Source organism: Sorex araneus, chromosome 4, assembly GCF_027595985.1.
Source record: "Sorex araneus isolate mSorAra2 chromosome 4, mSorAra2.pri, whole genome shotgun sequence".
Classification (NCBI taxonomy): Eukaryota; Metazoa; Chordata; class Mammalia; order Eulipotyphla; family Soricidae; genus Sorex; species Sorex araneus.
Genome location: NC_073305.1, coordinates 210317848 through 210335415, shown reverse-complemented (window position 1 = coordinate 210335415; position 17568 = coordinate 210317848). Strand labels below are relative to the sequence as shown.

The window sequence follows — 17568 nt, the reverse complement described above, 5'->3', positions numbered from 1 at the left end:
GCCAAGGAGCAAGGGGAGGTGCACCTCGGAGCGGCAGGCGTCTGGCTGGCTCCTGACGGATGCTCTGCGGGTCCCCTGCACCCCACCCCTGCACGGCCTGGTCCTGACCCCTAAGAGCGACACTGACACCCTCCCACCCACTGGAGAAGTGCAGAAGCTGGGGAAGGCTCTGTCTGTCTGTCTGTCTGTCTGTCTGTCTGTCTGTCTGATGAGAAAGGACAGAGGGAAAGTGAAGGCTGAGGATTAGTAATCACGTGATCACTAAGATCTCCCGGGGAGGGATGAATGCTCCCGCATGGTGCTCAGGAGACCCCCGGGTCCCCACCGAGTCACCAGTGCTCCCTCCCGTGTGCTGGGCTGGCTGCAGCCTGACAGCGCAGTGAGGCAGGTCGGTTATTCCCCCCCCCCATTTTACAGATGGGGACATAGAGGTCAGAGATCGGGGGCCACGGCCAAGGTCACACAACCTAGTGCATGGGACAGAGCCACGAGGGAACCCGGAAGTCTGGCTCCAGGCTCCGTGTCTTTGGGCCCCTCCCCTGTGCAGCCCAGGAAAATGGGGGCCACCCCATGTGTAGGGCTGCGGGGAGAAGGGGCACCCTACTGTTCTTTCAGAGAATGTCGTCAGGGACTCAGTGGAAAACACAGACTGCGAGATGAGATTGGAGGAATGTGACCGGCCTGAGAAATGGGGTGAGTGCTCCCCACTCACTCCCCACTGCCCCTCACCGCCTAACTCTTACTGGGGGCCACCGGGTACACAGCTCCTGGCCCTGCCTGCAGGCAATGGCTTTGGGGGGGATAGCAATAGAGGGGGGTGTCACAAACACTGAAGCCTACGGCTGCTCTCTCCCCCAACCCCCACAAGGGGCTCACAGATATGAGGGTCCGCCAGCTGGTTTCTTGTGTTGTTGTTTTGTTTGGGGCCACACCTAGCGGCATTCAGAGCTGACTCTTGGCTCTGTGCTCAGGGATCACTCCTGGTTGGCTCAAGGAACCATACGGGGTGCCAGGATTGAACCCAGGTGAGCCACATGCAAGGCAAGTGCCCTACCCACTGTGCTATCTCTCCGGCCCCTCACCAGCTAGTTTCAACTCTGGGCTCGCAGTCTGGGATCTGTGCATTTGTCTGGGGGTGCAGAGAGCGAGGAGGCTCGAGAATGTTCCATTTCTGGGCTCAGAGCAGGTGTCCGAGCACCAGGTAAAGGGACCACGCAGCCTGAGCCACCGGGCTCAGAAATTATGGGTTCCTGGGGCTAGAGCGATAGCACCGCAGGTAGGGTGTTTGCCTTGCTCACCGCCGGCCTGGGTTCGATCCCCGGCATCCCATCTGGTCCCCTGTGCACCACCAGGAGTGGATTCCTGAGTGCAGAGCCAGGAGTTCACCCCTGCGCATCACCGGTGAGGTCCAGAAACCGAAACGAAAAAGTAGTCGTGGGTCCCGCTCCATGAGAGGAAGTGTTTAGGGAACAGTCCCGATCGCACACAGAGACTGGGGCTTCTTCAAGGCCAGGCCCCGGGGACGCCCGCCCAGCGTCAGGCAGGGCAGGGGCTGGCGCGGAGCCGACACGCGGGAAGAGCTGGGCACGCAGAGCCCCCTGCGCCTACCGGTGGACGGTGGAGGTGTTCCTCATGTCAAAGCTGGAGGAGCCGATCCTCTCCAGAAACGCCCGGGCCAGGGCCGGGGTGATGTCATAGACTGTGTCCAGCTGCTTGGTGGCATTGTCATAGCTGATGAACAGCCCCATCTGGTGGACAGGGACAGGAAGGACTAGTGAGGAGGGCAAAGTGGGGCCTGGCAGCCCCGTCCCAGGCGCCTGACGCCTGACGGAGCCCGGTTCCCTCGTCCTTCCTTTCCTCCAGGGCTCCTTTCCACCCAGCTGCTCCCTAAACAGTTACGTTTGGGTTTGTGGGGGGGGGGCCCACACCTGGCGATGCTCGGGGGTTCCTCCTGGCTCTGCACTCAGGAATCACTCCTGGCGGTGCTCAGGGGACCATATGGGATGCTGGGAATCAAACTCGGGTCAGCTGCTTGCAAGGTAAACGCCCTCCCCGCTGTGCTATCGCTCCAGCCCCAGTCACCTGGTTTTTGTTTCTTGTCCTTTTGAAATTTTGATCCAGACCTAGTGATATTCAAGGGTTACTCTCGGTGGTGCTCAAGGGACCATATGGGATGTCAAGGATCAAACCCAGGGTCAAACCCGGGGCTGCTGTGTGCAAGGCAAGCGCCCTCCCCACTGTGCTATCGCTCCAGCCCCAGGACATTCTGTGCTCAGGAAGTGGACCTTCCTTTGTGAATTTCACTTTTTGTCCATAGAGGGAAAACCCTCTGGGTCTTGACAGCTTGACCAGAGTACCCTGTACCTTGCCACTTCTTCCCTACCTTCCTAGGTAATCAAGAAAATTTGCAAATGGCCGCCATCTTAGAAATTCCTCACGAATGACCCAAATTCCTCTGAATGAACCTCTACTGCTTAAAATGCAACCAGGGGGCTGGAGCGATAGCACAGCGGGTAGGGCATTTGCCTTGCACATGGCCGACCCGAGTTCGATTCCCAGCATCCTATACGGTCCCCTGAGCACCACCAGGAGTAATTCCTGAGTGCAGAGCCAGGAGTAACCCCTGTGCATCGCTGGGTGTGACCCAAAAAGCAAAAAAAAAAAAAAATGCAACCAGGAGTGTCAAACGGAGGTCCGCTGGTTATAAAATGAAGACACCTGAAATATTCCCAGCATCCTACGCCAAGGGTGGCTGGGTTATCTGCTGCGCGAATAAGCTATTGGATGCCAAGGCTGCTCTCACTGCCAGGGTACACAGGGTAAACACGGGGCTGGGGGAAAACAGGACATGGAAGATGGGCCAAAGGCTTCAGCACATGGCTTGCGTGAGGACCCAGGTTCAATACATGACATCCCGGGGCCCCTGGAACGTGGCTGTGTGTAACCCCAGAACCACTGGGCCCTCCAGCGCCATGTTGCCAGGTCTGGACAGCTGAGGCCCAGAGTTGGGCCAAGGATTGTAGGAGCAGCCGCTAGACCTCATGACCACTGCTTGGGAGGCCCCTGAAATTAATTTTTAAGAATCAAATAAATAAACACCACATTCCAGACCAGGATACCCAAGGAGTTGCAGTATCCTTGAGTTAATGACAGAGGGATCCCCCGGGTCAGGAGCCTTCGGGGATGTGTATTCTCCACTGCGGACACTGACATCCAAGTCTAATCCTGCTCATGAGAAAGTGCTATTCATAGGAGTAACTACAACCAGCAGCACTATTCACCTGTGTGGATTTTTATCTGGGTTCGGGCTCTCAAGGACTGGAAACTCTAGAACTGTTGTCCTTGGCTTATGTGATTTGGGGTTCTTAGCCTTCATTCTCCTTATATCATGCTCTATTCACATCAGAGCGACCCTGGAGGTCACATGCTTTTTCTTGCTAATGCTCTCTCTGCCACTAGAACACAGGTCAATGACCACCCCCCTGTGGTCTTATTTCAAGAATTTTCTTGGGAAACTCAAGATGTATGGGCTGAAGTTGAGTGACCAATTTCCGGCACCTTTTACTGGCTGTCTGAACATGAAACTTAAGAGTATAGCTTAGGGGTTCATATCACACTACACACACACACACACACACACACACACACACACACACACACACACACACACATACACACACACATACACACATGCAAATATATCTTAGGGGCCAGAGAAATGGAACAGTGGGTAAGCACTGGCTTTGCATGCAGCCAACCTGGGTTTGATCCCCAGCATCCCATACGGTTCCACTGAGCACTGCCAGGAGTGGTTCCTGAATGCAGATCCAGGAATAATCCCAGAGCATCTCCAGGTGTGGCCCCAAAACCAAAGACACAAAAGCAAAAATAAGACTACATCTTAGTGCCACACGTATTTATAATGGGGACAGATAAGTGAACTTTTCCAACTTACTTCTATAGGACTTATTTTCTTAATTTCTTCAAATGGAAGGTGAACCATGTATCTGCCCAAAATCCATAAGCTTTCTGCACTGACCCAGGAAACAGAGTCATCTGCAAAAAAATAAAGGAGTCAATAAATAAAGCCTTTTCCCTGGCACGTGGCAATCAAAAGCACCTTTGAGCACAGGAACGCCCTAAGGAACTCAGCATTAGTTCCGTCAAGAGCCATTTTCTGGGTTCCCCAACCATCATATACTGCCTCACTCAGGGGACCCCTGTCCCCCCCACTACAGGCACTGGGACTCAGTGGGAGTCAGTCTCGGCACCAGCAGCATCAACGTCACCTGGAAATGTGTCAGAAATGCAAATAGTAGTAATATAGTAGACCATAAAATATAGCTTGGCTTTGAGCTCACTTCACTAACGTTCCTTCCTAGTTTCTGCCAACGCTAAATGTTTGCTCATCCTTTATTACTCCGCACCACGATTACGGTCATTCACATTGATTCGCATGGCGTGACAATACTGTGCCCTCGTCCATCCTGCTTGGGGTCCCAAATGTTCCCCAAATCTTTATTTCCTGGGGCTTTCTCACCATTAGGATGTGTTTCCTCTAAGTTTTCTCTTTTTTTCCTTTTCTTTTTTTCTTTTTGGTCACACCCAGAGATGCTCAGAGGTTACTCCTGGCTCTGTATTCAGGACTTACTTCTGCTCAGGGGATCATATGAGATGCTGGGGATTAAACCCAGGTCTGCCAAATGCAAGGCTGACGCCCTACCAGCTATACTATTGGCCCCACCTCTAACCTTTCTGTTTCAAGATCCTTCTTCAAAGTTGAACTCAAATGTGTCCTCTTCCTTAAAGCCTTCTCTTGTCATATCATTCCTACGTCCTCTGAATTCCCAGAGGACCATCTCTGACATACTTTGGAAACTCCCCATCAGCAGATGTCAGTGGAACCCATGTCCAGGACAGAAGTTCAAGTCTCGCCAGGCTAGAATTGGCCTTCACAGGTCCCACGTTTTGGTTCAAGAGCTCCTCACATATGGTAACACTGCTTTCGTGGCATTTAGGAGAGACAAACCCTTGACCTTGGGTTACAAAACTCAGAACAACCATCAGTACGGATTGGTGGAGGGTCAGGGGAGGGTGAGGAGGGCTAGATGTAATGTAAAATCATTGATGGGGTTTAAGGCACATTTTGGTGCTGATCAGGTATAGTCCCTATACATCAAAACCATATTCATTAACAATATTATAAACCCAGTACCTTAACTGCAACGAGAACTGTCTAAAGACTAAGGGTCATTCCAAAGGGCTAGAGAACAGGGCAAGGAAATAACCAAGTCGCCAAGAATCCACCTTGACGTGTTTGCTTTTAATCCGTTAAGAATCATGCACTGCATGTCTGCAGATCCCCAAACTGTGCTCGGGTTTTTTTGTTTTAACATGCAATTTATTTCCCACTAGCTCAAGGAATTTGATCAAAACAAACGCTTGAGTCAAAATAGAATTCATTTCAATTCACTTCCACTTCATCACGAAACATAAAAACAAAAAAAGAAAAGATTTAGAAGGACAGCCTGTCTCTAGTTAAGTCTTGGCACCCAGTGCAGAGACAAGCTGAGTGGTGGTCGGATGGCTTTCTCGGGGTTACAGAGCGCGCTCGAGATGCAGTTCCTGGAGGCCAGAATTAAGCATCAGGCAGCGGGCATCTGGCCATGCACCGGAGACATCGATTATTCGGTTATCTACAAATCTCAAAGCGTCACTGCATAAAGAGTTGGCAGCGTCTACACTCCAACCCCTCTCTCTGGCTTCCTTTCAGTCACCTCAGCTCACTGGGCTCACCTCCCACAGGGCCCTGGGACTGGCTGGGTCCTTCATGAGCAATGTCCTTCCTCCAGAACCCCCTAGAACTGTGTCAATTCAGGTGTCGCCTGTTCTGGGAACGCTCCTCTGAACGCAGAGGCCAGGGGCCAAACACAGCTCATCCACCTTTTCATAGCGACTTGGAACTTGTTCTTCACGATTTGGAAGGTAAAATCTCAAGAGGAGGAATATCTGTGACCTGTGAAAATGATACGGTGTCCATATTTCCACATCCCTAATAAGGCTGCACTGGGCCACGGACATGCTTATTCATCTCCCTTAGCCACAAGGTCTGAACGGACTGGTGCAGACAGACGATATTCCCACGTTTAGACTCTTTCTAGAAAACACGGCACCCTGGCCCGAGTGTCTGCCTCCTTGGTTCTTTTCAGAGGAGTTTCCGGTGTCTAAGTTCTCTCCCTCCCTGACAGTTCCTCCACCAAAGAGAACAACAGCTCCACGCGAGGAAGGCTGGCTTTCCTGCCTCTGTGTTCCTTGCGGCCGACACACAGGTTTTCCTGGAAAGGTTTGTTCTGTGTACTCACGCCCCTGACATTAAACACTGGGCAAGCGGCACCTCTTCAGAAGTCGTAAGCATTGCTGCTCTACGCAGCCATTCCATATTTTTCTAGTCTCTCTTTTCTTTTTTGGGTGAGGATAAAGCACACAACACATCAGACCCGGCTCCAAACAATTTCTAGCTGCACAGATCAGCGTGGCGTGCAAGAGTCGCTAACAGGTACCACCGTCAGCGCCCATCTCTGAGACTCTTTCATACCGCAAAGCTGCACCTCTGTCCCCGTTAAGATGGGTGTTTCCCGAACATGAAAGCTTGTAACTACTCACAGTGATTCAATAAAATAAAAAATAAAGAATTAAAAAAAAATAATTCCCCATTTCTCCCTCCCCACCACTACTCTACTTTTTTTTTCTTTTTGGGTCATACCTGGTGATGCACAGGGGTTAGTCCTGACTACACTCAGGAATTACTCCTGGCGGGGCACAGGGGACCTATATGAGATGCCGGGATCGAACCTTGGTCGGCCGCATGAGAGGCCAACACCCTCCCCGCTGTGCTATCTCCCCAGTTCCTGCTCTCCGTTCTGTCTCCCGAATCGGACCCTTGCTGGAAATCGGGGGGTTTTAATCAACAGATGTGAAATCAAAGAATCCTGAGCCAGGAGCTACTTCAGAGCCGGAGCAGTGCACTGCATGCGGGGGGTCTGGGCTCCCCCTCCAGCCCGGAATGGTTCTGGAGCACGGCCAGGAAGATCCCCTGAGCTCTAGACAAGGCATAGCCCCCTAAACACCACCAGGAGGGGCCCCCAAACAACAACAAACTAAATACATACCTAAATGATAAAGGGATCCTCATTGCTTTCTGCTTCAGTGCTAATTTGTGTGTGTGTGTATGTAGTGTGTGTGTGTTGTTGTTTAGATTGTTTCCCTCCCCTGCCCCCCAAACCATCTCACACATTTTAATACAGATACAGGGCTAGAGCGATAGCACAGCGGTTGGGCGTTCGCCTTTCACGCAGCCGACCCGAGTTCAATTCCTCCACCCCTCTCGGAGAGCCTGGCAAGCTACCGAGAGTATCGAGCCCGCTCGGCGGAGCCTGGCAAGCTACCCGTGCGTATTGGATATGCCAAAAACAGTAACAACAAGTCTCTCAATGAGAGACGTTACTGGTGCCCGCTCAAACAAATTGATGAGCAATGGGATGACAGTGACAGATTTTGAACTCATGATCTCTTCCTACAATACATGGGGAGTCATTCATCACTGGCATTTTTCTAGGGGACAAGGCGGTACCACTGCCGCGGGGGACCCCAGAGGCATGCTGGGTTCCTAGACCCCACCTGCGGTGGGGGAAATGCACCCAGGCAATGAGAGAGCCCGTGTTAATCCACAAGCCACTGCAAATCCTTCGTGGAAATTGGGGGAGGGGGGAGGGGTCAGGAGGGCTCACGGCTGAAAATCATAAGCAACCACGGAGCCAACCCCTGTTTTCCAAGATGACGGCCCTGTGAGGAGGTGGGCTGCCCCCCAAGAGCCCCGCCTAAGCACCCCCAGGCCGGCCTCACCTGTGGCGTTGGCCCCGCGACGCAGAACCCGCGACATCCAGGTGTAGACGGCTCTCTGCGCGTGCGCCGACGTGGGGTCGTAGCGCTCCTTGAACACGGCCGATCTGAAACACAGGTGGCACCGCGGACGCAGTAGGCACCGGGTCCAAACCCCAGACCTGTCTCTGGCTGACCGGCTCTCCGGACTTCACCCACTGGTGGTCACTGGAGAGCCACGCAGGTGAGAACACACTCGGGACTAGGAAACTCGGGTTTGATTCCCTAGGCGCGTGGGGGGGGTCTTGGTGAAAGTGGATACCGGGAATCAGCCCCCCCACCACCACCCCCAGGAAAGGGCGGAAACCAGACTGTTGGTGACAGCCCTAAGGTGAGGGAGACGGGGCTGACTGAGAAAGCCGAGCCCTGAACCTTATATAATGTTATAAACCCAATAAATGTGAATTAAAATGAGCGGCAACTGTCTCCTCATCTGTGTGTGTTAGAAGCCCTCCCCACCCCTTCGCTCTGTCATTCTTCTCCCAGTTCTCCTCTTCCTCCAAAGTGGGGTCTCTGCTTCCTGGCCTCCGGGTGACTCTTTGCTTTAGTAGAACAGCTGGGTAAGCACTGAACTGATACACAGACAACTGGCCCACTCAGGGGACCCAGAGGGTGGCTGGGTGGAAAGTCTCTGCAAGCTCCACGCTGTGAGTTTCAACCGCCCCCACCCCAGGGACACCTGGTATGAGCCCAGGGACTCCCTGCAGCTGTAGGGGATCCCTGAGCCCCCAAAACCATGCGTGACCTCTGGTGTCAGGATGCGATCACTGGTGCGTGTGTGTGTGTGTGTGTGTGTGTGTGTGTGTGAGAGAGAGAGAGAGAGAGAGAGAGAGAGAGAGATAGAGAGAGAGAGAGTGAGGAGAGAGACTCTGCATGGGCTCTGATCAGAGTGTGGTGTGTGTGTGTGTGTGTGTATGTGTGTGTGTGTGTGAGAGAGAGAAAGAGAGACAGACAGACAGACAGACAGACAGACTCTGCATGGGCTCTGATCAGAGTACGATGTGTGTGTGTGTGTGTGTGTGTGTGTGTGTGTGTGTGTGAGGGGGGGAGGGGCAGAGGTCGGAAGCATCACCACTGAAGTGTGGGACCCCAACAGCACCACAACCAGGCGTGTGTACAGCTCCTGGTCATCAGCGCATCAACAGACAGCAGGGAAGGGCAGAAAGAGAAAAAGGAACGTGTCTGCGATTCAGTGTTTCTTAGCCCCGTCCCCGAGGTCTGCCAGCGGGACCCACCTTAGAGCCCCGTAAGCATCTCGGAACAGACCCGCAGCCTCAAGCCCTCCTCCTCCTGCCCCCCACGCTCCAAGAACCTGCTCCTCTACGCTCTGTCTCTCCAGACCTGCCGCTCTGCCATCACAGAGGCAGCCTGGCGTCACCTTCTCCGGACCTTTGACACCAGCGCAACCCATGTGGTGCGTTGGTCTGCGTGCAGCCGCTGCCTGGTGTCCGCCATGTTCAGTTCACTCTCCCTCCTGCACTGCGACCAGATCCGAGGGGGCAGGGGCCGTCTCAAAGGACTGGAGCTCATGCTTCACATGGGGGAGCCCCAGACTTTGATCCCCAGCACCGTCGGGTCCCCTCGGCACCATCAATCTTACCCTCTTAGGACCTCCCCATCTATTCTACTCTGCTCTTTTTATTTTTTCAACAGACTTGACTTCTTTTTCAGTTCCTGTAGGAAAGTGAGATCACACGGCACTGCTCTCTCTCTCTCTCTCTCTCTCTCTCTCTCTCTCTCTCTCTCTCTCTCTCTCTCTCTCTCGTTGACTTAGCTCACTTCACATCAAGTGCTTAGGGCCCGTCCATGCTGCTGCAGTGACAGGACATCCCCGTTTGGGTAACTCCATGATCCCCTGTGTCTATACTCCACCTCTCCTTCCACTCATTCATCTGCTGGTGAACACCTAAGCTATTCTCAACTCTTGGACGGTGGTGAATAATATGCCGTGACGAGCACCGACGTGGAGATAGCTCATCAGACTCTTCTCTCCCAGGGAGGGAGAGAGCGCAGGGGTGAAGGCACCCCACCTTATCAGTCTGCACGCGGCAGATCCGGGTTGGACCCCTGGCACTCCATATGGACCCCTGAGCACCACCACCATAGGTGACCTCTGAGCATAGAACCAGGGGTAAGCACCGCTAGACGAGGCCCCAAACAAATCCAAGGTATCTTGTTTTCCTGCCCCCAATACGCCCCAAAGAGGAAGTGCTGAGTTGTACGGTAGAGCTAGTCTTGTTTTTTTGAGGAACCTCAAAAAAACATTTTTCACATGTGGTTGGCCTGTGGTCGGCCCTTCGAGGCTCTTCAGAGCAGCCACACAACTTCTGTTCTCACCAGTGGTGCATGGGGGCTTGTCCCAACGCTTGGGACTAGCTGACAGTTTGGTGACAGGCGGCCTGCAGGTTGAGAAGTGTCGTGATCACTTTTTAAGCACTAATCCGGTTTCTTCCCACCAGGCTGTGCCCCAAGAACCCAATGGCCAAGGGACCCCAGTGCCAGGGGTCCCCTTTCAGAGCCATAGTACAGCGGGTAGGGCGTTTGCCTTGCATGCGGCTGACCTGGGTTCGATCCCTGGCATCCCCGATGGTCCCCCAAGCACCGCCAGAAGTAATTCCTGAGTGCAGAGCCAGGAGGAACTCCTGAGCATTGCTGGGTGTGACCCAAAAAGAAAAAAAAATCACACCGAAATTTCCCAGGATTTGGCACTGATCCCTTTCTGGTTCATCCTACAAAGCTTAGCTGATCCTCCTCAAACCAGGAACTTTTCTCCACCCCTACCCAGCACCACTGAAATCAATTCACCCAATAACCTACTAGGCAAACCGATCTTAAACCCATCTTAATATTTTCTCTCTGGATGTTTTATTATTGCTTCTTCTTCCTCTTCCTTTCCCCCCTCCCTTTTCCTTCTTTATTGTTTTGTTATTTTTCAAGAGTACCGTGGGCGGAAGGAACAAGGCAGAAATTCAAATGAAACAGTCAACCCTGTTACGGATAAATTGACCCATTTGCAAAATTGCTGGTTCTCTCCTGTGAGCTGACCTTGTGCAAGTACTATTACCTTTGTGACGAGGTCTCAAGTTCCTCATCTGAAAAAGGGGGTGTGGGATTAATGAAGAGACAATCTCACAGGGACAAGAGCATTGGAGGGACAGAGTAGAAGGAAGGGAAAACTGGGGTTCAGCGCCGGAGTGATAGGACGGTGGGGAGGGCTCTCACCTTGCACGCAGCCGACCCCTACTCAATCCCCAACACCACACAGGGTGCCCCAAGCACCACGAGGAGTCAGCCCTGAGCACAAAGCCGGGAGTCAGCCCTGAGCACAAAGCCAGGAGTCAGCCCTGAGCACAAAGCCAGGAGTCAGCCCTGAGCACAGCTGTGTATAGCAAAAACAACCAAAAAAAAATAAACCAGCTGGGGATCAGACTGTGGTGCCTACACAGGCCCGGGGATGCTATTCAGCTCTGAGAGAAGAGAAAATTCTGAGATTCCCTCCAACTTGAATGGAATCAAAGCACATCACGCTAAGTGAAGTGAGGCAGTTGTCAAAGGGAAATATCAGATCATGTGTCTTGGAGGCAGAGTATAAAGAAACAAAGAAAGAGGGGACGGGCCCCAAAATGGTGGGGATCCCCAGGACACCCCACAGTGCTAGGAGCTTCCTGGGCCAGACCCCCACCCCCCAGTGGTGCTGGGGGGACCATGTAGCCAGAAATTGAACCCAGGTCGCACATATGCCGGGAATGTGCCCTAACCACTATACTATCTCCCAGCACCCTGACCTTGGTGTGTGTGTGTGGGTGTGTGTGTGTGTGTGTGTGTGTGTGTTTGACTTTTTGGATCACACCCACCGATGCTCAGGGGTTACTCCTGGCTCTGCACTCAGGAATTACTCCTGGCAGTGCTCAGGGGACCCTATGGGATGCTGGGAATCGAACCCGAGTCGGTCATGTGCAAGGCAGACGCCCTCCCCACTCTACTGTCTCCCAGCCCCCTGACCTTGTATATTTGTATGACCGCCTTTTCTCAATCCCAAGGACACCCACTTTCCTCTTGCAGCAATCCAGTCACACTTCACTTAGCAGGTTTCCGTTCACTCACCGATCACAGCCCTGACGGTGGCCCAGGGTAACGCTGGCCCAGGGATGCAACAGGCCTTAGAGCTTGGGTTTGTGCAGATAGTCTTGTGACGGCCACACAAGGGCAGAATCGTCTAAGGACACGTTTCTCGAAACTTCCTCTCGCCACATAGCGACCCATTCCCATAATATGAAATTTCATTTTGGTGGTTTTGATTTTTAGGGGGAACATGGCACACCCAGCGGTGCCCGGGGCTTAGCCCCGGCGCCAGGAATCCAGCCCGGGCTTTGGCACACGAAGCACGTGCTCCAGCCCACTGAGTTATGCCTCGAGCCCCAAATAAATGTTACATTAAAAAAAAGAAAAAAGTTTAAATAAGTGAGTCCTGGTGCCAGAGAGATGGCGCTACAGACACTACATACACAGTCCCACAGGCAGCCAGCCCAGGTTTAACCCTTGGCACCCCATAAGGTCCCCCAACCCCCACCAAGAGTGATCCCTGAGCACAGAGCCAGGAGTCTGCCCTGGGCACAGCTGAGTGTGGCCCAACCCCTCCTCTCTGGCCAAATACCAGAGAGTCCCTGAAACTATAAAGCAAAGCACAAAGAAGGGGCTGGAGCGATAGTACAGTGGGTAGGGCATTTGCCTTGCACACAGTTGACCCAGGGTTGATTCCCAGCATCTCATAGGGTCCCCTGAGCACCGCCAGGAGTAATTCCTGAGTGCAGAGCCAGGAGTGACCCCTGTGCATTGCCGGGTGTGACGGAAGGAAGGAAGGAAGGAAGGAAGGAAGGAAGGAAGGAAGGAAGGAAGGAAGGAAGGAAGGAAGGAAGGAAGGAAGGAAGGAAGGAAGGAAGGAAGGAAGGGAGGGAGGGAGGGAGGGAGGGATCAGAGAGAGAGAGGAAGGAAAGAAGGAAGAAAGGAAGGAAGGAAGGAAGGAAGGAAGGAAGGAAGGGAGGGAGGGAGGGAGGGAGGGAGGGAGGGAGGAAGGAAGGAAGGAAGGAAGGAAGGAAGGAAGGAAGGAAGGAAGGGAGGGAGGGATCAGAGAGAGAGAGGAAGGAAAGAAGGAAGAAAGGAAGGCAGGAAGGAAGGAAGGAAGGAAGGAAGGAAGGAAGGAAGGAAGGAAGGAAGGGAGGAAGGAAGGAAGGAAGGGAGGAAGGAAGGAAGGAAGGGAGGAAGGAAGGAAGGAAGGGAGGAAGGAAGGAAGGAAAGAAGGAAGGGAGGAAGGGAGGAAAGAAGGAAGGGAGGGAAGGAGGGAGGGAGGGAGGGAGGGAAGTAGGGAGGGAGGGAGGGAGGGAGGGAGGAAGGCAGGAAGGAAGGAAGGAAGGAAGGAAGGAAGGAAGGAAGGAAGGAAGGAAGGAAGGAAGGAAGGAAGGAAGGAAGGAAGGAACGAAGGAAGGAAGGAAGGAAGGAAGGAAGGAAGGGAGCAGAGAGAGAGGAAGGAAGGAAGGAAGGAAGGAAGGAAGGAAGGAAGGAAGGAAGGAAGGAAGGAAGGAAGGAAGGAAGGAAGGAAGGAAGGAAGGAAGAGATGAAGAAAGGAAGAGAGAAAAAGAAAAGCATGAAGTAAATGACAGTATAGATGGCGCATCAAGGGGGGACTGTGGGGACGGTACCAGCACGACTGAAAGTAGGCGCCGTCTCATCTCTGAACTCCACGGGCGTCAAGCTTCTGCGTCAGCCCTTTCGTGCCAACCTCCTCCCCTCTGCCTCCTGGGCCTGTCACTCACAGGTTCCGGAAGGCGTCTTCCCCCAGGTCCCGGGGCAGCAGCGCGGGGGTCTCCGGCTGGAGCAAGCTGCCCGAGGAGGCCCGCAGCAGGCGGCCCAGGACCTCCACACACTCCAGGGGGCTCAGCACCTCGAAGCACCTCTCCAGCGTGAGGCGGAAGAGGCTGCGCGCCACGCCCGGGCTCTGCAGGGCCTGTCTCCGGGCCTCCCCCACGTCCACGGCGATGTCCCCCAGCTCCTGCGGGAACCAGGGAAGTGCGGGCTGTTCTCCGGGTTGCCTGTCGGGACGGAAACCCTGGGAGGAATCCCACAAGGTCGCAGTGGGAACATTCAGGATCAGACTCGCGCTGCTATGGAAAACCTTCTAGAACGTTCCATGACCTGAAGAATAATGCCAAGTGCCTCCACACAGAGCAACGGCTCTCTGCATAGCCCGCACCTGTCTGTCACACCTCGTCTTTGCTCTGGCTGGAGTTTCTCTCCCCCTCCCCCTCCCAGCACACATCTAGTTCGTTCCTTTATGTGAGCGCTCAATCAGCACTTCCTGGTGGAGTCTTTTTCTGATGCTCTTCTACTTTGGTCAGACCAAACCTCCCTCCGGTATTGCTCCCAAGAGCATCTTAAATCAAGCTCTATGTCAACTATCTAGGTTCCTGTCTTTCTTTCAAGCTGGGTTATTCTCAGCCCTGGCTGCATAGCAGAGCCACGGGGAGGCGGTCCACAGATAGAGACTGATTTTTTTTTTTTTTTTGCTTTTTGGGTCACACCCCGCAATGCACAGGGGTCACTCCTGGCTCACGCACTCAGGAATCACCCCTGGCAGTGCTCAGGGGACATATGGGATGCTGGGATTTGAACCCGGGTCGGCTGCGTGCAAGGCAAACGCCCTCCCCGCTGTGCTATCACTCCAGCCCCTAGAGACTGATTTCTGCTTAAGCAGAAATGACACCAGTCCATGGGCCTCGTGGATGCCTGGGACCAAGAAGAGATTGAGAAATCTGTTAGAAAAATCTGTTAGAATGAGCGAGTAAGCGACCAGAAGGAATGAACCTTTAAACCAGAGAACCCAACAGCCAACTTAGATTCAATCCCTGGAACCACAGATATCTAAGCTTTCTTTTTAAAAAAGATTATTACAGGGGCCGGAGCAATTGTACAACAGATAGGGCATTTGCCTTGCTCACAGCCAACCCGGGTCGACCTGGGTTCAATCCCCAGCATCCCATGTGGTCCCCCCAGCATAGCCAGGAGTAATTCCTGAGTGCAGAGCCAGGAGTAACCCCTGAGCATTGCTGGGTGTGACCAAAATAAAGAAAAATAAAGATTACTTCAAAAGGAAACTTTTTATCCAACAAAACCCTCAGGTTTGAAGCACCCACAATCCCTGAAGCCACATATAATCCCCCAATTACTGCCAGGGATGACCCCTGAGCACTGAGCCAGGACTAGCCCCTGAATACTGATGGGTGTGGCCTCCAAACTCAATAGTAATAATTATTAATAAGCCCGGCGCGCTACCGAGAGTATCCCGCCCGCACAGCAGAGCCTGGCAAGCTCTCCGTGGCATAGTCGATACGCCAAAAACAGTAGCAACAAGTCTCACAATGGAGACATTACTGGTGCCCGCTCGAGCAAATTGATGAACAGCGGGGACGACAGTGCTACAGAAGAATAATAATGAAAGACAAACTTAATCTATCTCTGGGATGGAGAGATACTGCAGTGGGCAGCGTGCTTGCCTTGCATGTGGTCAACCTCAGTTCGATCCTGGGCACTACATATGATTCCCTGATCACCTCCAGGAATGACCACTGAGTACCGAGCTGGAGTAATCCCTGGGCACATCCAGGCATAGCCTCCAAGACAAAACAAAACAAAAAACAAATAAAAACAACAAGAATCTGTCATGGGAATGTTGATGGAGTTTAGCTCCTTCTGGAAAGTACCACTCACAATAGACTATCTCCGGTAAAGGAGACGCCAAACTCGCAGCAACCATCTGCGTCTCAGATACTTGCCCTCTGATACTTCCAGATCAAAAAACTTCTGGTGCAGAAACGGCTTCCGGTTTTTGTCCCTCCCCCGAGGGGGAAGCAACCACCTCTCACCTGCAGCCGCAATGTGCACTGAGGTTGAAACCACTGTTCACGGGTGCTCAGGCTGCCAGGCTGTCGGAAGAGACTCGGTACCCCCCATTTCTTAGAACCCGTAAGGATCTAGATCACGAAGGCTCGTCATGTGCGCTTCAGAGAGAGCGAGTGAGAAAACCCAGGGCCCGCAGCTCCCAGGAAGGAAGAGCTTGAGAAAAGCCCAGGCCGGGTCAGGCTCGGTTCAGCAAGTCCTCGCCCTGGACTTCCCGTGTCCCCAGAGCCAGCTCACCCAGCGGTCCTTCTTGTCTTCCAAGAGGCACCTCAGGGCCGTGTGCAGCTGCTGAGCATCTGTGTCCCGCAGGTCCTCCAGCAGCCGCCGGGGCTGGTACAGCAGCTGCTTCAGGTGGTTTTCTATGGTTGCCTGGATGTGGGGAGTCGGGAGAGTCAAAAGGAAAAGGAAAGGAGCACGCAGTCAGCATCACGGCCCCCCGATTCCCTGCAGAAACCGGGAACCGTCAGCCTGGTCCTGTGGCTGGGAACAAAACTTCTTCATTAGCGGCCAACAATCGAGTCAGGGCTCCAGGCTGGAGAGAGGGTCCAGCGGGGAGGGTTTGGCCTTGTACACTGTGGACCCAGGTTCAAGCCCCAGGATGGGGGTGCTCTGTGTGGCTTGCACGCGCCCCTGGGTGAGGATATTAGGGAATGTTAAGGATGTAAAAGACGGTGCAGAGAGAGGATACAGCAGGCGGGGTGTTTGCCTTGCATATGGCCAGCCCGGCTTTGATTCCTGGTACTCTAAACGGTTCCCCAAGCACCACCAGGAGTGATCCCTGAGCACAGGGCAGAACTAAGCCCTGAGCATAGATGGGTGCGGCCCAAAGACATAAATAAAAAGCCAGGGCTCACTGGAAAGAGTACGAAGAATTCTCAAAATATTTCTGGAGTGTTCATAATTATGGAGCACCCTCAGGAGGGGAACGGGCTGTGTCCCCACCTTGCGAAAGCCCTAGCAGCCACACACACACACCACCACAGCCACCACCACACCAACAGCCCAACCTCACTGTTTCATGACTAACCTCTGCAGAGATGACAAGTGGACAAAAATTCCTGGCACACCAGTTTCCAGGATGAAAACTCTGGGGTCTTCTTGGAGTGGGACAGGCAACCCCCACCTCCACATCCCATACTGCCAGAAGCCCCATGTATCATCACGTGTAATCCAGAAAGTCAAAAAGAAAAAGAAGGAAGGAGAAGGGAGAAAGAAAGAAAGAAAGAAAGAAAGAAAGAAAGAAAGAAAGAAAGAAAGAAAGAAAGAAAGAAAGAAAGAAAGAAAGAAGAAAAGAAAGAAAGAAAGGGAAGGAAGAAGAGAGAAAGAGAGAACGAGAGAAAGAAAGAAAGAAAGAAAGAAAGGAAAGAAAGAAAGAAAGAAAGAAAGAAAGAAGAAAGAAAGAAAGAGAGAGAGAAGAAAGAGAGAGAGAAAGAAAGAAAGAAAGAAAGAAAGAAAGAAAGAAAGAAAGAAAGAAAGAAAGAAAGAAGAAGAGAAGAAGAAAGAAAGAAAGAAAGGAGGAAGAAAGAAGGAAAGAAAGAGAGAGAAAGAAAGAAACAAAGAAATGAGGGGCTGGAGCAATAGCACAACGGGTAGGGCATTTGCCTTGCACGCGGCTGACCCGGGTTCGATTCACAGCATCCCCATATGGTCCCCCGAGCCCTGCCAGGAGTAAATTCCTGA

General features: G+C 52.9%; 1 protein-coding gene across 1 annotated transcript in view; it reads right to left on the bottom strand.

Moving 5' to 3' along the window:
- The window catches only part of OTOA (otoancorin), an 88474-nt gene that overhangs the window by 54795 nt on the left and 16111 nt on the right, over nt 1–17568 (bottom strand). The window contains 5 exon segments of the mRNA XM_055136800.1: nt 1609–1748; nt 3956–4056; nt 7903–8006; nt 13749–13984; nt 16126–16257. Of these exon segments, the coding sequence (XP_054992775.1) occupies nt 1609–1748; nt 3956–4056; nt 7903–8006; nt 13749–13984; nt 16126–16257 (713 nt within the window).